The sequence below is a fragment of the Cololabis saira genome, chromosome 18, assembly GCF_033807715.1.
Source record: "Cololabis saira isolate AMF1-May2022 chromosome 18, fColSai1.1, whole genome shotgun sequence".
Lineage (NCBI taxonomy): Eukaryota > Metazoa > Chordata > Actinopteri > Beloniformes > Belonidae > Cololabis > Cololabis saira.
The window spans coordinates 28,697,338-28,717,557 of NC_084604.1; the positions used below are offsets into that span (position 1 = coordinate 28,697,338).

Consider the following 20,220-nt stretch of genomic DNA (forward strand, 5'->3'; position numbering starts at 1 on the left):
CTGTTTGTCTCTTCTTCCCCCTTTTATGCCCTTTCTCACTCGAACCCATGCGCCGTCTCCGTATAGCGGGGCTCCCACAACTCCCCTTTCCTCCCCTCTCCCGTCCCTCCTTTTTCTGTGCGTTTCTCCAGAGCTCCAACAGGAGCACAAAAGAAGGGGCGCCGAGCTAATCCATCGGCATTGTTGGGCCGGTTTACTATTGTCATAAAGTAGCAAGTAAAGAGGGACAGGGATTATGGGACAGATTTATACCGGAGTGCACCCACCTCTAAGTGCTGATAGTGAACACTTTTTCCCAAAGATTATCATTTTCTTTTAACCTCAGGTGAATTTGATGAACACTGAAGATTCACAAAGGAAAAAAAAGTGACAGAAGAAAACCAAAGGAAAATATCACAGCTATGTTTAATGAAATATTATAATTAATCCATTGCCATACAGCCTTTTATCTCTATCTATGATACATTCATAAGAATCTTTTTTTTGAACCCTTACAGAGCTTTTTTTTTCCCCCAGATCACATTGGCATAATAATTAGATTCTTTTCCCAGCTTTCCTTTACAGTCTGATGAGTTTCCAGTAGTGTTTCGGCACACAACATCAACAGACAATATGGTTTCTATATGTCTACAAGCAGAACTCATGATGGGAAAACAACATGCACAGCGGGGCCAAACGCCCCGGCCCCCTGACCTTGATATGCTGAGGAGCTGCAGAAACAGATGGAGCTGGTCACATGGTCACAGACACAGATCAGGACTGACTTCTGCAGTAGGCTATATTCTTCCCCTCAGCGGGGAAACTTGCATCCTGCTTGTATGAGATCACGCAGCAAGTCAGTTGAACGCGAAGAGCTGCAGAGTCAATCTTTATTTCACTTTTTAGATCTTTGAAGAAGTCAGTATTCGGATCCAATGACAGACGGTAACACGATGATACTGGTGTGATGTAAATTCGTTCTAACATGCAATTACGGTAGTGAGGAAAGCATAAAACTGTGCATTTTGTTTAGTGTTGAACAGCAGCAGGAGTCAGAAGAGAGCTGCAACGCTCCACCCCAACACAGATCGCTAAATCTCAGGCATCAAATGAAACACGGCCCAAAATAATGAACACAATGATTTTTCCAAAACACAAGCTCTCCTCAAAATCATTGAAAGTAATCAAACATAAACAAAGTGAACATATTAAACATGAAAAATATAGAAAAAACTATATGTTGGCACTGGAAATAAGTTAAAAGTTTAGCTTCAGTTCCTGTAAGGCTAAAAATGACTGCTGATAAAAATAAATAAATAAAACATTAAAAATAAAAAAAAGGCAATAACATACAGGCAAGGAGTTTTGAGAGTGTAAACAAACATTTTTAAGTTATATTGTTTCTGTTTCGGGCTGTTTTACTACACTGAAGATCACACACACACGTCATTAAAGGGGGAACATGAACAACGTGGCTTTATAAGGTCACCGGGAAAGGTGAGCGTTCAGATCAGGTTCAAGTTGTGTTGGAGAATCTATTTAGTAAAATCCTGATGCCACGAAGAAAAACTTTTGTTAAGGATCATGTTAATTTGTTTACGACTGGTCGGTGAGACATTTTACAGTTAAAAAATAGCTGCCAGGGCTCTCTGGTGGACAAATGATGCACTACCCAGGTCATTTCAAAAATACCGGCTGCTAAAATCCCTTCATACACTATAGCCGTATATCTCCCTTATATCAGCGTATAATACAGCTAAAAATTCACCTCAAATTGACGTAATTCCAATGAAATAACAGCAGCATGCGTGTGGGGAGAAAGCAGATGTCTACAGCTGAAGCTCGTTCATCTGAAATGCTTAAGTTTCCCTTCCCATTAAATTTTAAAGGTATGAAGTAGAAGAGGGGATAAGCCGCCGTGCTGCTGTTAAAACAGTCAGAGAGCCATGCAGACAACACTTTACGCTGCTAAAGTAGAGTCAAGTGCAAGTATGTAGTGTTGACTCTGTTTTCATTCCATTTTGGAATCATGGAGAAATGTTTTTTTTTACCACTACCCTAAACAACCGGTGACCTGCTGAAGTCTGGAGTTTTATGAGTATGTGTGTCGGACAGTCAAGGTTAAGCGCCAGCCTCAGTCACGCGTCATCACACACTCAGACGGACTCCGAACGTAACGTGGAAGGATTCATACGAATGCCGTACTCCTTGCCTGCACCTTAAGCAGCCGTCACACCCCACGACCGGTGCTGCACGTGCATCTGCTGAATGACAAACACACAGAAAACCTGCACCCCGCCGTCACACGTCCCTGCACACCGCACTGACTGCTGTAGCATAAAATTACAAATGAGCAGAGTTGACTTGCGTTCACTCTCTTATTGCTTTGCGAACCACTTTCTGGGCAACACATCGGAAAAAAAAAAGGAAAAAAAAGGACAAGACTCTTTCTTCAAAGATCCATCGGCTACATTTTTGTGTGGTTGGTTTGGCCTGAGGCACTGAAAGAAATCTGCATTACAATATCAAACTTAGATATTTCTCTATGTGAAGCAGGGAGGGAGATTTCGGTGGGCACCGATTCACTTTCATTCATTAAATATGAATTTAGTTGACTTTTAAATGATTGCTTGACTCGCTCTTAGGGGTTCAAGGCATGTTAAAAGTGTTTAACTTAAAGCTACTATGATCAAACGTGTGTGTGTGTGTGTCAGGGATCTTTTTCTACCGTCTAAATAAGACAAACTTCAGTTTCAAAGTACTCATGGGATCCTTTATCGGCTCTGAAGCGTAACGGCACTACCTAAATATGAGCAGCAGGCATTACTGGGACATCCCTGTTGTGTAAACAAGGCTCCTCTTTTATTATTATTATATTGATCGGAGACCAGCGGAGCGGGCGTTTCTGGAGATTGTGTTCGACACAAAGTGGGTTTAAAAGAAGAATCACCTACAGTATGTACACCATATGATAGAGGAGATGATTCTCTATTTCTGGGCTTATATTCACAATATATAATCAATTCCTCTGAGAATCCAGTCAGATTCTTTTATATATTTACACTGTTTTCATTGATATGAATCCAGACCGTCGATGTCACCTCAGCACAAGGCATTAATGGATCAGTTAGTTAAAACATACACGCACACACTCACACACACACGCACACACACATGTACTTGGTGGTGCAAAATGCTACAAGGTACCATGGGGAGGAGGGTGAGGGGCATGTAGGAATGCAGTTGCCATGGTTACAGCAATGCGACACAGTTAAAGGTTGCGAATGCAGATGATGTCAGCCAGGTGGAGGAGTTTCTCAGCAACAGCGTCATTCACTCCTTTCTAGTTGCTACTTTCAAACCCGTGTTTTATGCTTTATTTCCATCTCCACAACAATTTCTTTTCTGCTTTCTCATTCTTTTTTCTCTTGAATTTTCTTTTTCCTTTAGTATTTTTTCCTTCTACTGCAATCTTTCCTCCACTCACATTTGCAACATCTTTGCAAGGTAACCGTTTTCTTGTTTTCTGTTTACACAGACCACACCGCGCGGAAATAGTCCCCAGTTTCATTCCTGTTCCACAGGTGGGGTGGGGGCTGGAGGTTTGGGGGGGTGGACTGCAGGTTGCAGCTCCCTCCTGTGGGGTGAGTATTCGGGGGGGGGGGGGAGTGTACTAAGAGCGTGTGTTTCGTCAGCACTTGAGCTGGTCAATTTCAGAGCACTCGGTGTCCATGTCGGAGTCGTACAGCGAGTGGCCCGTGGGGTCGCTGACGGGGGACGGCGGGTCTGGAGGTGTGTGAGCGTGTGACTTGAGCGAGCGTGTCTTGTCCTGGGAGGTTTCTGTGCGGGAGTAGAGGCCCAGGTCGGGGAACTTTGAGTCGCTGCCCTCTATGGTTTCGTCGTAGCAGAAGTCCTCCAGGTCCACGAACCACTCGGGCCAGAAGCGTCTGCGGATGCGCTCGCAGTACATGCCCAGGTTGATCAGCTCACCTGACACGGACGGAGAGCAGAGGAGAGTTCAGTGGGGCATTTTGCGGAAAATATCAATCCAACTGATGCACAACATTATGATTCAATCAAGTAGCTACCAAACCTTTCTTTTTATGTCTAACAGATCTTTTTCTCATTTCACCTTCACAATTTGATCAAGGATCAGGGTTTTCTTATTTGTCCATTAAGTATATTTACTTTTTTTTCTAAATCGCTCTTCTTTTCTGTTATTTCAAATACTTCCAGCAATTCTCTATATTATCACTACACAATACATAAAAAAAAAACTGACAGATCAAGATCATTTTCAAATTTTTTTTAATTCTTTTAACCAGATTAAGATTTTGCAACTACATCTAATGTTTGTATGACAACCTATTGAGCCTCTCTACAACACATCTGTCTACTGTACTGTTCAGGGCATCTGTCATGCATGACATCATTTAAAGTATACTTTCAACTAGGCCTGTGTTGAAAAAAATCTAATCGATTCTCATATTAATTCCTAAAAATCGATTCTTATGTCTAAAGATCGATTTTTTTTTAATTTTTTTTTTCTCCATTTTCGCCAGGTGAACTTTAATCCCAGTAGTCGGACACACAGTTTGTCATGACACTTCTGAAAAATGCCAGGTGCTTCATGGCAATATGTGTGCGTGGTGACATAATAAATGAAATAAGCTAAAATGATTTGTTTACTGCATGAACTGTTGCAATTTCTTTCTTTTTTTGCACTTTAAATGGATATTGAAAGGCCTGTTTGAGTTATTTATTTCTTAGTTATTTCACAATAATTATTGTGAAATTATTATTTCACTAGTTATTTTACAGTCATATAATTCAGGAAACAGCTCAAAAAACATTTTAAATAACACAAAGCCAAATCAATATCGAATCGGATTCAATCGAATCGAATCATGATAATTGATTCTGAATATTAGGAATCGGAATCGAATCGATTCTTGACATTCGAATCGATGCCCAGCCCTACTTTCAACTCAGGGTAAGCATAGACTGCAAAAGAAAACGGTTAATTATTCATGTTTTGCCCTAAGATAAAATACTTGCAGGTATATGCATATTAAACCAGATAAAATGAAATAGCATGAACAGTCTAAAACTGAAACCACCTCTGAAATGAGAAAGGGTTGCACAACAGCTGCGCTACTTGGTAATACACAGATAACCGATCTGAAACACACCTTTGATTAGTTGCTCTGGTCGGGATCCTGGTAGCGTCCACATGGCTGGGGCCAGATGACCAAACACTGTTGCATCCACTGATGAAAGCTTTGAGCCCATAAGGTATTTCTTGTCACCTTACACAGATTAAAAAAAAATATATATATATATAATTATTATAATTAAAAATAAAATAAAATCAAACCCAAAAGATTTTTTCATTACAAAACATAAATACAACCCCCCGCCATCATTTTCCTCTCTATCAATTGTCATAAACGTTAACTCCTGCAGCGCGTTGCAGTGCCAAATATTACCACTAGAGGTCAGTGTTGAGCTACCGTCCCTTGTTTTTAGTCTCAAACAGCAGCACTTCAATTCTGTAACCTGAGATTAAAAAACCTTCGATTCACCGTGAGAGTAAATGAAGCGAACACTCAGGTGACATAATCTATTACAAATAATGCCATAATAAGTGGGAGGTTATGCTTTTGTCTAAAACTAAATTTTTAAGAAAACATTGATGGTGTCCCAAAAATTAAAACAGGCTTGGAAGTAGGCCTACCTATAAATCCTTTAAAGACAACATATAAGATTTTTTTTTTCAGAGCTTATGAAAGCAAAGCAAGATATTTTCCTTTTTTAAAATCATTCGTTTGGATTTGGATATTTTGATTACAGATGCTTTCATCGTCGGAGCCTTTATTTTTTTTAAATCATTTATGTACTGTAAAAATGCACCAGCAGATGGCGCCCTGCGCAGCAGTTTGTACTGAAACTATTTCACCACACCAATGCGCCATGGTAATATGAACAGAAAGCAGCCTGAAGTTGTCTTGCTAAACATTCAAACCAAAAAAGATCTGCACTCAAAAAAAAAATCAGCTTAAATGTCAGGGGCTGTGTTTCAAGGGTCATTATATTCTGTATTGAGGGTCAGTCACGTCATGTGCACCACTAGACTAACACACTCTAGACTATATTTGTAAACAAGTCTGGCAATACATCCCACAGTGCAACTTTTGATTTGTCACAATGCATATTTCCACCTCCTCTTAGTCCATCTTAATTTAGCTCAGACTTACAGAAGATCTATGGATGTTTTTTCTTTAAATGCTAACGTGTTACATCCACTTGTCTAACTGAGCTGTTGGATTTATTATCTTCCTATGAAAATGAATATTCATTTTCTTCTGTAGAAAGAAAATACTTGAAAGTTCTACTATATATTTTGAAAAATACAATATGTCCTGATGAAGTTTATTCTGAACAGAGGTGTCAACAGCATTCACATTCATTACTCAGGTAGAAGTATAGATACTAGAGTTTAAAAATACTTGAGTTGAAGTATCAACTCAAGTTTTTTACTGAAGTAAAAGTATAAAAGTACTGGTTTCAAAACTACTTAAAGTATAAAAGTAAAACTAATGTAAGGGGGAAAGAAGCCATTAAGGACAAAAGCCATTGAAAATGAATGCATCTTAGTATAATGTAAATATATTAAAGAACCATATTTGTGTACTATTGAGCATTAACATGTGTTTCAGAGAGCAGGAGATATGATGACTAGTTGCCTATAAGTATTGTAATGGTGCAAAAAGTCAAACTTCAGAGGCATGTTATCATTTATCCTAACCTTTATTGGAATTTACATCCAAGTTTAGTTGCAGGAATCTGAGGGAACGGATGTAAGAACAAAACTGGACAAGAACATCTGAAACAACCACAACCAAATTCACTCTATCCGGATGGAGCAATTTAACTGGATAGTTTTTTTTTAAAGGCCGAAATGAAATAGAGTAACGAGGCTGTTTTTAAAATGTAAGGAGTAAAAAGTACAGATAATTGTGTGAAAATGTAAGGAGTAAAAGTAAAAAGTCGTATGAAAAATAATTACTCCAGTGAAGTATAGATAACCAAAATGTCTACTTAAGTAAGGTAACAAAGTATTTGTACTTTGTTACTTGACACCTCTGATTCTGAACAATGATAACTAAAAAGCCTCACCTAGCAGGGTGGCCAGTGTGCGCATGTCCTTCTCCATCAGGGCGTAAACCTCCTCCGTAGAGAAGCGTCCGATCCCGTGGCCGTACATCTCTCTCTTCACGATCCCGCTGGTCAGGTGACTCAGAATCCACTTGAGCAACTCGCTCAGCGGTCCGCTCACCGACAGCATCTTCTGGGTCTCTTCTAGGTTGTCCACCCACTGACAGTAGGCTATAGTCCTGGAGGACAAATATATGTGCATTGGTACAAACAACGGAGTCACAAAGGCCAGAAGATATTAAGAAAGCCTTAAATGGTGCTGTGACACTTAACTCAATTCATTCTCTTCAAAGTGGAAATTTACAGAAATCATAAACAAGCAGATTTTTAAGAATAACCCTCTTGTAGAGAGTGTTCTTATTATTATTCCAAGAAATGCATTCTTTCATTGGTGCAGCTTTAAATATGACCATTTTCCTCTTTGAACCTTCCTCTGAGTTAACTGCTCAATTTTACAATTTTAGTTTCAGCTGTTTGACCTCACCAGTAGAAGTGCTCTTCCAGCATTTTGGTGATGGCACGGGACATGGCTTTCTCCTGCAGCGTCAGGCTCTTGTTGAGGCTCACACCGAGCTTCTCCTCCAGGAAGTCAATGATGAATTCGGCGCCAAACACCTGTTCCTGGTTGTACTCGATCCACGGCATCTTCCCCTGTGGTGAAAGCCTCCCATCAAAGTAGTTCTGGGTGAGATGAGGTGTGATTCAGGAACAAGAAGGGATGATGGGAAAAGAACAGTGGAGGATAAAAAGATATTGGTCATTTGGACCAATATAATTTATACAAACCTTGATGTGAACATTCATGTGATGTGGTAATAATCGGTGGAGTAGCAATGTAAATCTTAGTCACAAAATTGTCACCAAGATGGGTAGAAGCATTGCTGCTGTTAGGAAATGTGCTAACTATCTAACTCCTGAAATTCGCAGACAGGTAGTACAAACATCGGTGTTATGTCATCTTGATTATTGTTCAGTTATCTGGGTGTCTGCACCTAAGTCTGAGCTTACAAAGTTACAAACAGCTCAAAATAGGGCAGCTAGACTTCTAGTGTTGAACGAATGCATTCTAGTTGGCTGAAGGTGAACCGTAGGTTATCTACCAGTTTATTATTATTTATTCGAAACATAATTCATAGCAGGCATCCCACTGCCTTCTCAAATCAGATTAGTTATAGTGCAGATGTTCATCATTACAGTACCAGAGCTTCAACTCAGCGTCAACTTACATTACCAAGACCAAGAACTAATTCAATGAAAAACACTGTTGTATATAGAGCAATTTCATCATGGAACACTCTTCCTTTAAATATTAGGAGCATTCCAAACAAGAAAATATTCAAAAAACATGTTAAGTCTTTTTTTAGATTGGAGAGTTAATAGTGTTATGTTATCATTTTGGGAACTGTGATTTATTCTTTTCTTTTTCTTCTTTTCTTCTCTTTTTAATTGCAATTCGATCTGTGTATGTTTTGTAACTGGAATTGTATGTTATTGTGTATTGTTGTTTATATTGTACTTTTTAAATAGGACCCCAGGAAGACTAGCCTGGCGTTTGTGCGTCGGCTAAAGGGGATCCTTAATAAACATAAACATAAAATGAATCACACAAAAGCAGTTACAGCTAAAAAAAAAGCTTGTTTCCCGGTGAACTACGTAGGTAAACAGCAGTTTTAGGCAGTCGTACATTACCAAGGATTTTTCTATTATTTGATTGCAGACGCAGCCTTACCTGGTAGGGCAGGTCAGCCATACGGAGGTAGGTCTCCAGCTTAAGGCAGAAAGGAGAGAGGGATGGGGCGCCAGACTTGGGCCTGGAGAACTGGTGGAGTATTATGGCATCTTTAGAGTCCAGCTCTTCCTGTTTTCTGTGTGGAGCAAATGAGTAAAGAGCTCCATGTCACACAGAGGGAGGGTGAAGCTTTCATACAGAAATCTTTGACATAAGTGTACACTGCAAGAAAATGACTATCCTCACATTATTAACCACGGAATTTTAAAGTAAACTTTTTTTTAAAGTTTTAGTCAAAGTTTTAGTCAGGTCTACAAAACCACAGGTTTGTATTGAAAATATAAACCTGAGGTTGGATTCAGGCCTGGAGAACCCAGGTTCAATTCCCTTGGTTGGCAACACGGGTGGGCCAATGTGGATTCCTGAGCAAAGCCCTTTATCGCCTTTCTGGGTGCTGGAAAAATGGCAACCAACTGCTCCTATTGTAACTTGTAAAGCAGAATCCTGAATTTTCCCCAAGGGGATTAACAGAGTATGTAATTATCTTAATAATTACTATGTTACGTATCAATGATCATTATAAATAACTAAAATTAAAATATACCTTCTGGAATCAACCATATATAAAGGCAAAGGCACATTTATTTATAAAGCACATTTCACATGATGAGCCTGGACTCAATGTGCTCAAATACATAAACAAACAATCAAACAAAATTACAGGTTTACAATAACAGAAACAGACAAAAGTATGTCAAGAGAAAAACAACAATAATTCCATTTTAACAAAAGTGCGATCACCCAGCCAACCATGTAGAGTTTACTCAAACGCCTGTGCAAAAAGGTACGTTTTTAGTCTGCTTTTGAAAGAGGGCACTGTTGGAGCAGACCTTAGTTCCTGCAAGGAATTCCCAGAGGTGTCAAAAGTATTCACATTCATTACTCAGGTAGAAGTATAGATACTAGAGTTTAAAAATACTCCTGTAGAAGTTGAAGTATCAACTCAAGCTTTTTACTCAAGTAAAAGTATAAAAGTACTGATTTCAAAACTACTTAAAGTATAAAAGTAAAAGTAATGTAAGGGGGAAAAAGCCATTAAGGACAAAAGCCATTGAAAATGAATGCATCTTAGTATAATGCAAATATATTAAAGAACCATATATGTGTACTATTGAGCATTAACATGTGTTTCAGAGAGCAGAAGATATGATGACTAGTTGCCTATAATTATTGCAATGGTGCAAAAAGTCAAACTTCAGAGGCATGTTATCATTTATCCTAACCTTTATTGGAATGTACATCCAAGTTTAGTTGCAGGAATCTGAGGGAACGGATGTAAGAACAAAACTGGACAAGAACATCTGAAACAACCACAACCAAATTCACTCTAATCCGGATGGAGCAATTTAACTGGATAGTTTTTGTTTAAAGGCCGAAATGAAATAGAGTAACGAGGCTTTTTTTAAAATGTAAGGAGTAAAAAGTACATATAATTGCGTGAAAATGTAAGGAGTAAAAGTAAAAAGTCATCTGAAAAATAATTACTCCAGTGAAGTATAGATAACCAAAATTTCTACTTAAGTAAGGTAACAAAGTATTTGTACTTCGTTAATTGACACCTCTGGGAATTCCAGAGAGTGTAGTAGTGACTGAAAGCACCATGAGCAGATCTAGTGTAAATTCTAGGTATGATGAGAAGACTCTTATTTAATGATCTAAGGGATCTGTCCGGTATGTGTTCAGTGAGCATGTAAGGAGGGAGCTAAGCCATTCATAGATTTAAAGACAATAAGAAGTACTTTAAAATCTACTCTTTGTTTAACGGGGAGCCAGTGAAGAGAGGATAAAACAGGAGTGATGTGTTCATACTTCCTGGTTTTTGTTAGAATTCTGGCCGCAGCATTTTGAATAAGCTGGAGTTTATGTAACACTTGCTTTTTTAGTCCTGCAAAAAGTGCATTGCAATAATCTAATCTACTGGAGATAAAAGCATGAACCAACTTTTCAGAGTCTGATTGTGACAGAAAGCATCTTACTTTAGATATATTTCTGAGATGATCAAGTGTTGCCTCCAATGTCTCTCCAGTAGTTTTCATATTAACTGTACTGTTGAACTATAAAAACCGATGGCACTGGGGAAAAAAATCAATAGGTTCGTGTAGTTTTTTATAGTTGGTGGAAAACAGTCTTGGAAAATCTAAAAACCTAAAAAAAAAATAAAAAAAACAGCAAAAAACAGAGTTGTCATCTGTCAGATAAAACCTGTACTCCCTTGTCTGTGAGGAAACCAAAAACATGAAAGAAAATCACTTGAGAGTTTAAGTCATCCATCCATGAACTTGCACAGAGGCCCAGGCCTCCATCTCTATGGAAACCTCCTCCAGCTCTTCCAGGGGGATACAGTCACATTCCCAGGCCAGCCCAGAGATATAATCTCTCCAGTGTGTCCTGGGTCTGCCTCAGGGCCTGCTCCAAGTTGGACACGTCTAAAAGACCTCCTGATGGAGGCGTCCAGGGGGAATCCTCAGCAGATACCCAAGCAACCTCAACTGGCTCCTCTTGATGTAGAGGAGCAGCGACTCTACTCTGAGAAACTACCGGCTGATTGGGGCTAGCGATATATCGAGATTTTAATATACATCGATATATTTTCAAACGCGATATGGTACGAGACAATATCGTTTATATCGATTTAAAAAAAATAATAATAATAATAATTTTTTTTTTGTTATGATTTTGATATAGCTTATTTTGTGACAAATTGACTTGAATGTTTTATTTGAGATTTGCACAAATGTTTAGTTATTTGCACAACTGTCAACCTCAGTGGAAAAGTCTGCCTGTTACTGTCTACATTGTATTAATTGCACAGTGTATTTTAATTTAATTGTTATGCAGGAAAGGGATATTTGTTTTATTTTATTCAAGAAGCATTTTTATTCTATATATGCAGGCAGTTTATTTTTATTTCATTTGTTTTATACATTTTGATATTGTGCAGACCTCTGTTAATAAAAGGTACCTGTGTGACATTTGGTACGTGGCTTTGTATTAAAACTGACTGTTTTTTTAAGGGTTTGCCTCAGAAAAAAATGAAGCTAACAGAGATGCTATGCTATAATGCTTTGGGGGAAACCCCAATTATGGCACAGAAAAAATATCGATATATATCGAGTATCGCCATTCAGCTAAAAAATATCGAGATATGACTTTTGGTCCATATCGCCCAGCCCTACGGCTGATTAAACTCTCAACTTCTCTCTGAAGGAGAATCCATCGACCTTGCAGAGGAAATTATTTTCACCTGCTAGTAGCTGCAATCTTATTCTTTCGGGCAATGCCCACAGTTCATGGCCATAGTTGAGGGTAGGAACATACAGTATATCACACAGTAAACAGAAGGACTTGCCTCTTTGCTCGGCCCATCAAACTCCTGTTCCATTCTTCCTTCACTTGAGAACAATACCCTAAGATACTTAAAGTCCTCCACTTGATTATGCCTTACTACCACCAATGTAGACCAAACTCTTGGTCCATATGTACAGGGACTGAATAGCCCGTAACAAGGAACCTAGTGTCCCATACCAAGCTGAGCAATATTAAAAGAAAACATTGTTCTTGCTTGTTGAAAATGTTGACTCCAGCATTGCGTCTATGATGAAAGATAAAATGATGCAAACTTTACAAAAGATGCGAGGTGGAGATTCATTACATTGGGTTTTAATAGTTTACATCAGACTTTATAAAATAGACTTAAAATCTATAGACTTATAGGAATTATTATTAATTTCTACACTTATATATGTGTATATGATACGACCAATATAATACACATTTCACATGTTCATTAGAAGCCTGCTCTATATTACAAGTGGGAACAGCGCTGAATAGCCATCCTCAAACTAGAAGCATTTAGTAGCAAGCTCTGATGTCATCAGATCTTAGTAAAGGTTCTATTTAAGGTTTAGTTAAATTCAAGTTAGTGAAAGTGACCTAGTGAGTATAACGTTAAGTGCACCATACGTTTACTGAATAAAACATTAGATTAGAAGTAAGTAAAAATAATAATAATAATAATAATAATAATAATAATAATAATAGTAATAATAATAATAACAATACAACCAAAATAATATCCTTTTTATAAAAGTGAAAATATGCTAAATAATTTAAATTAATTATAACTTTGACGTAAATAACAAATTGACCCAAAAAGTGATGGAACGATAATTGTGCATCCAGTGTGTGTTGTCAGTATGGTTATCCTGATTTAGATAAGATTAGCTTTCAGGCATAAGCAGAGACATTTTGGGAAAGTAAGCACATTTTGGTCCATCCCTGCATCTTCAAGGTTCTGTTTGAGGGTTGAGATTTAAAGTCAGGATTAAGAAATATGGTTAGGATGGAGCAAGGTTTACATTTTTATTACAAATATAGCTTACACAGTCATAATACTGTATGTCGTTTTGAGTCTTTGTGACATCAATGTTTAACATTAGGTTTAAGGGAAGTTGCAATCATTAATCTGAGAGTCTAAATGTCTTCTAAAGCAGTGTCTCCCAACCTGGGGTCCGGGCCCCCCCTGGGGGGGGCGCCTGAGATCTCTGGGGGGGCGCGAAACTTTGTCTGCTTTGAGGATATGCAGTTGTAAAAATTATATTTGCGCATGTTAAATAAATAAAAAATAATAACACACCTAATGGAATACTGTAATCCAAGTCAGTATAAACCCACGTAGTATTTTAAAATGACCAAAATATATTTCTAAGTTATTTAGCAGGATAAAAACTTAAAATAACTTATTATTATATCATTATTCAACATTTAATCATACTACTACTCTGACAGGTTATTAAAGGAAAAATGTTAAAAATGTTTGCACTCATATTAAAAGCAACATTTTTCAGAAAGTATTTTATGTCCTTGCAATTATTTTCTGTGAGTATTTTATACATTGGTGACACAAAATGAAGGTGAGAAAGACAAAGTCATATGTATACAGGGTAAACCAAAGAGAAATGTATCACAAAAACATAATTAATGTTCATTTTTTCAATTAAAGATTTGTAACGAATCACTTTACTCTTTTGGTGCCAGTACGTACGGGTCGGGGGGCCCGGCTGGTCTTAGACACAAGTAGGGGGGGAAACAAGGAAAAAAGGTTGGGAACCACTGCTCTAAAGGACAAGAAGGAATATGACTGAAATCAACCAACTAGGTTCTTAAACTGGCCCAGAGTACCTGACCGCTCCAGGCTAATCATAGTTAAGACACTACTATGGGGACAAATAAATATATAAATGATTCTGGTGATGCAAGGATTAGTGGACAAGCTGATATGTACTGGACCAAAGCCTAATAATGACAACAAATCAAACTAGATACTGCAGAATTGCAGGCAGCTATCCACTGTGTAAAGTGCTGAAACGTAAAAACAGCGTCTAAGCAAAGGAGCTGTCCATTTCATTGTGGTGCTGAAAATCCAACTGACTATCAGATCTCTCTCTCTCTCTCTCTCTCTTTCTCTCTGTTTTTTCTCTAACCAATTACATAAACTATATAACGGTTTTACTATTTATAAAAATGCATATGGCGTGGTAACATGAGCCTTGAGCACAAGGAGACAGAGAGGGGAGAGCTGCAGCATTTAACGCTCAACAAACAGCATGTGTTTAACCCCTAAAGTGTAGAGATAAACCCCACATTTGGAACAATATAGACTTAATGTGATTTTTTTCTGATAGCTAGATCAAATGTCCATCCTCTAGAGATAAGTCCTATCTGAAATGTGTTGCAGTATTAAGTCCCCTTCTCAACTGTATTGTACAACAGACAAGGACCTGGACTGCTCACAATGTTTACAAGGATACCCTCCATTCCCTCAAACGATTGATCAAGTAGCCCATGTTTAAGAATTGGGAATTTACATAAGGTGTAGCATAGGGATGGGTGATATTTTACCGTTCACGATAAACCGTCAAAAAAATTCCCCAAGGTAAGAATTTGTCATCTCACGGTAAAAACGATAAATTCCCGTTGATGGCGTTTTTGTGTAAAACTGATTTATGGAAGGAAGGAAGAAAGAAAGAAAGAAAGAAAGAAAGAAAGAAAGAAAGAAAGAAAGAAAGAAAGAAAGAAAGAAAGAAAGAAAGAAAGAAAGAAAGAAAGAAAGAAAGAAAGAAAGAAAGAAAGAAAGAAAGAAAGAAAGAAAGAAATTAGCCTAAAAGAAAAAAAGAAAGAAAGAAAGAAAGGAGTCAGAAAGAAAGAAAGAAAAAAAGAAAGAAATTAGCCTAAAAGAAAGAAAGAAAGAAAGAAATTAGCCTAAAAGAAAAAAAGAAAGAAAGAAATTAGCCTAAAAGAAAAAAAGAAAGAAAGAAAGAAAGAAAGAAAGAAAGAAAGAAAGAAATTAGCCTAAAAGAAAGAAAGAAAGAAAGAAAGAAAGAAAGAAAGAAAGAAAGAAAGAAAGAAAGAAAGAAAGAAAGAAAGAAAGAAAAACTCCCATTGGTGTAGTTTAGTAGTATTTAGTATCTTTTATAGCAGTGATTTGGCTCCAAAGACTGAATGTGGTGATAGATTTATAGTAACAAAGGTGGAGTTGAATTGGTATTTTTTTTATCGTCATTTTTATCGTTATCGGGATAAATGCCAGAAATTATCGTGATACATTTTTTAGTCCATACCGCCCATCCCTAGTGTAGCAAAATACTTCCCCGGTAGCTTATTTTTTTGGATGGAAACCAAACTCCAATGAAGAGAAAGCAAGAGGAACCTGTATTATGTCGCCTCGTCCTTGAGATACAGACAAATCAAAGTGACCTATGAGTATAATGTCAAATGGAGTGGTAGTAGAGCTCCTTGAGGGGATGCAAGCCATCACAGCTTAGACAAACATATTAAATAAGCCATTTCAATGGTTTTGTAATCATAATTGAATATGAAAAGGACATGATGACCTGATATAAACAATGTACCCTGCTGCAGGTCACTCATGTCTATAGAATCCACAAAATAAGGCAGTGAAGGAGGAAATCTAAGTGTGTTTTTTTGTGGGGATGGATGTGGGGGTGGGGGGTGTCTGTTATGTCACAGCCCACCACTCTCTCCTTAAGGCTGATTTATGGTTCTGCGTTACACCGACGCAGAGCCTACGGCGTAGGGTACGCGGCGACACGCACCGTACCGTGCGCGTCGCCGCGTACCCTACGCCGTAGGCTACGGCGTAGGCTCTGCGTCGATTTAATCAGGCTTTATTTTCCCACTGTCTCCGCTCACCCCGCCCAGCTTCGTGACTCCTCTCATCTCTCCATCCCCGTGTTGTCGGTACCTGATGGCCAGCAGTTCGTGCAGCAGATAAGCAGCAGCGGCGAGCAGAGCCCCTCCGGTCAAATACAGGGTTTTCCTCCACCACGAATCCGAGCCCAGAGCCGACATGATCCCGCCGTAGTCCTGCAGCGGGCAGGCGATGATCATGCACCCGTACCACGAGAGCGGCTCACCGGAGCCGGCGAGGCCGGAGGAGAAGCTCTGGTTGTGGCCAAGTTCAACCACGCACGACCCGGTCCAGGCGAGCCCGACGCGCCAGTACATGCTCGCTGTCTCCGGCCACTTTCCGCCTCACTTTGGCAGCTGGGGCCTTCATCAGCGGGGGCTTCATGGATGCTGACGGGGGTCAGGGCGAGACGGGACCGGGAGCGGCAGAGCAGGCGCGGGCATCCCGTCCCAGCTTCTCCCCGCGGAGGGGCGGACCTTCACTGGAGCCCGTGCAGCCTTTACTGATTTGACCCCTCTCGTCCTGTTAACGTCACAACAACTATTACTAAACGCAATGGCTTCCGGTTGGATATGTCAAAATAATACCTCATATAATACATATCATTTAATTGAGTTAGGTGTTATATAAATAAACATATTTTCTTGTTCTGCATTTAATTTCAATTTTTAGTATTTTATTTTGCTGAGTTTTTGTGACGTTTCCGGTTATTTTCACTATTTTTAAATTGTCTTCTTTTTTTTAAAAAACATGTTTCTTTATTGGGTAATCCATGTAAATTATATTACACAATAAACATTTCTTTTAAAGGGTTCGACAGAATACCCCGTTTTATATTTTACCATACACACAAAAAAAATAAAAAAAATAAATAAAATAAAAAAAAAATAAAAAATAAAAATAATAATAAAATAAATAAGGACACAAAACATAACAAACACCCCAAAACACACACACTGCAAAATACGTAATTATAAACAGGTCCCAAAGTAAGTACCGATTACCAATCAAACTCTGAGTGAAGACAATAATAATAGGAAAAATAAAGTAATAAACTAAAATAAAAAATTGTAAATTGTCTTCTATTGAGATACGTTTTTTTTGTTTTTGTTTTTGTATTTGCCTCATTTAGTATGCACTTATTTATCTTTAGTTGTACTTGGATTTATCTTTAATCTATCTGTTTTTGGTTGTTATTTGTTATTCGTTTTTTTCATTTAGAAAAATTCCTTTTCTTTTTTTCCTTGTTTTCTGCTTATTATTATCTTTAGTTTTTATTTGTTTTTGTTTTTTTTGTCTCGTTTTTCCTTTTAGTTGTTGTTCTTTGTACTTGTTATCTACTTTGTTTTATTCTGTTTAACTAACATTTTATATTGTACTGTAAAAGTTTTATAGAAATGTATATTTGTACTGTTGGACCCCAGGAAGATTAGTTGCTGCTGAGGCAGCAACTATTGGGGATCTGAAATAAATCAAATTTATAAATAAAATAAATAAATAAATACCATATTATTTTGTACAGCCATGCAAATGTGGGTGGGTTGGGGTTTAAAAAATGGCATACTTGATAGGGTTGGTTTTGATATCTGTGTTTTTACCATTTTGTTATTGCCCAAAAATACCAATAAAAAGATATATAAAAAAAAAAATAAATAAAAAAATAATACCTCAGAATCAGAAAGAGCTTTATTGCCAAGTAGTTTAACACACACAAGGAATTTGAATAGAATAGAATACTTTTATTGTCATTATACACGGGTACAGTGAGAATAAAAGCAGCATCACCTCTCCAGTGCAAGACAGTGCAAACAGATAAGAAATATAAATAATATAAAAATATAAAAAGGTTAAGGTGCATTTTGAATAGCAAAATCAAGACCTGAGATCCTATCTACAGATAATAACATATAACTACTCATTCAAAATTCAAGATTCAAGACAACTTAATTAATCCCTTGAAGGGCAATTTGATTTGATTTGGCAGCTCGCGCCCAAACACACACATAACAAACACATAACACATTCAATAGAACACAGAGAGAAAGTTGGCAGCTGTGTGCAAAAATCTGCAATTTGTTGCATTAAAAAAGTGCTGATACCAATAAATTAATTAAAAAACAGTCTATACAAACATTGGATGATATCATTCCTAGAAGGTACAAAGTACCTAAATACACATTCCAAACAAATTCATAGGGATAAATTTAAATTTAATAGCCGAACAGCAGAGGGGATAAAAGAGTGATTATCCTTACGCACAGGTTGGGCATAACGACGTCCTGAAGGCAGCAGTGAACATTATTTTCCTAAGACATGGCCAGAAGTTCCCAGAATACTCTGAGTCTTCCTCAAAACCTTTTGTTCCCATAGGGAGCCAAGGTCTCTCTACACATGTGGTGGAATATTGCACAGATAGGCCTGGAAAAAGTATTACACGGTAACAAACAGACATTCACATATTGTTCCGGGGCGATTATGGCTTTGGGGAAAAAGCTGTTCTTCAGTCTGTTGGTTTTGGACCTGATGACTCTGTAGCGTCTTTCTGAAGGCAGCAGGTCAAACAGGTCAGAGCTGCGGTGGGAACTGTCTTTTTTATTTTAGTTGCTCGGCTGAGGCAGCGGGAGGTGTAAATGTCCGTCAGGGGGCGGAGGGGGTAGCTGATGATCTTCTGAGGACGCCAAGAAACCGGAAGGTGTGGACCATTTCCACTCTCTTGTTGTGGTGATTGCTGCAATACAAAAGAACAAATAATATTAAAAGTAAAAATGTACAACGTGTTGATTTTAAAGTGCCGGAGTAATGAGTCGGTACAAAGGTGACCTGGGATGTGCGTTAATGTGACGCATAAGGTCAGAAGTGGGGTCTTTACGTTGATGTAACGTAGAGTGGAGGGAAACACGCAGCAACTCACCGTGGCCGCCATCAGCTGCGGCGCCAGAAGTGAAGTGAAAATGAGAATAAAGTTTCCAGATACTTAGTGTAATTGCTTTGAGGCAGGTGTACAAAGATAGTTTAACTATAGCCACAAATGTGAAAAATAAGAATTGGAAAAGTCCTGAAATATTGTAATAATAATAATAATAATAATGCATTCTATTTGTAAGGCACTCTTCATCCAAAAATCTCAGACTGCCACTGAGCCAGTACATAGATAAAACTAACAATAATAAGTCATAAAACTCAACTTAAAAACACTTTCCTGAATAAAAAGGTTTTTAGGCCAGTCTTAAAAGAGTCCAGTGTCTGTGCCGCCCTTATTGTCCCTAGTTTTCTGTGTAGTGTAGCTTTGAATCTCAATCAGGAGCTTTGGTGGAAGCTATCCTGGCAGGAACTGACATCCCGTTTCATCCAAAAATGGCTAAATAGGCAAAAACCATGCAAACAAACAAGCCTTCAGTTAGTTGGAGCTATCCCACTATCCCTCAGTTACCACAAGCCAGCTTTTTTTTTACCAGAGTTTAGTTCACGGTTTACTTCTTTTATTCATTCGGAAAATAATCTCTTCATCCTCATTTCAGATGTGGCATCGGACAAGAGGATTGAAGGATTAAACATGGACTATCAGTACTCCAGCCAAATCAAGTCATAATATAGTTAGAATATAATATAAGAATGACCATAATCTGTTCAAACTCAATTTAAAGCTCAGAAGTCAAGTAAAACAGCTGTCAAAAAAGAAGAAAAATGCATCCAATTACGCATAGTAATAGATAAAAATCTGCTCCTTCTACAGTAAGCATGTGAAAACTAACCACGGAGGCCTAAAACATTTTTTTCTTTAGAATGGTGTTTATTTCTGCTGTAAAGTAGGACATTTAAAGATGGGTGTGAATGGTAATTGGCTCACTTTTGGAGCAATCTCCATTTAGCCCGAAAGGAAAGCAAGAAATTGCCGGTTCGTTATAATAACTGTACAACTTGACTATTGTGCTTTGTTTACTTTACAAACCGAGCCATTTGATGGCTTTTATTTTGAAGGCGACACGGTTTGTGGAGTTCGTACTACTTCCGCTGCCTCTGAACG

General features: G+C 38.0%; 1 protein-coding gene across 1 annotated transcript; it reads right to left on the reverse strand.

Moving 5' to 3' along the window:
• Positions 1-2,395: 2,395 nt before the first annotated feature.
• Positions 2,396-16,709, reverse strand: faxca (failed axon connections homolog, metaxin like GST domain containing a). The gene is made up of 6 exons (XM_061707026.1): positions 16,251-16,709; positions 8,927-9,062; positions 7,682-7,878; positions 7,159-7,376; positions 5,172-5,288; positions 2,396-3,969 (listed from the first exon to the last, which is right to left on the reverse strand). The coding sequence occupies exons 1-6, from the start codon at positions 16,511-16,513 to the stop codon at positions 3,671-3,673; spliced, it is 1,230 nt and encodes a 409-aa protein (XP_061563010.1). The 5' UTR covers positions 16,514-16,709; the 3' UTR covers positions 2,396-3,670.
• Between the last annotated feature and the right edge of the window lie 3,511 nt (positions 16,710-20,220).

Coding starts and splice junctions, on each gene's coding strand:
- faxca (XM_061707026.1), bottom strand. CDS start 16,513: ATGTACTGGCGCGTCGGGCTCGCCTGGACCGGGTCGTGCGTGGTTGAA. Junction 7,879..8,926: donor TGGCTGACCTGCCCTACCAG/GTAAGGCTGCGT, acceptor CATCTCACCCAG/AACTACTTTGATGGGAGGCT. Junction 3,970..5,171: donor ACCAGAGCAACTAATCAAAG/GTGTGTTTCAGA, acceptor CGTCCGTGTCAG/GTGAGCTGATCAACCTGGGC.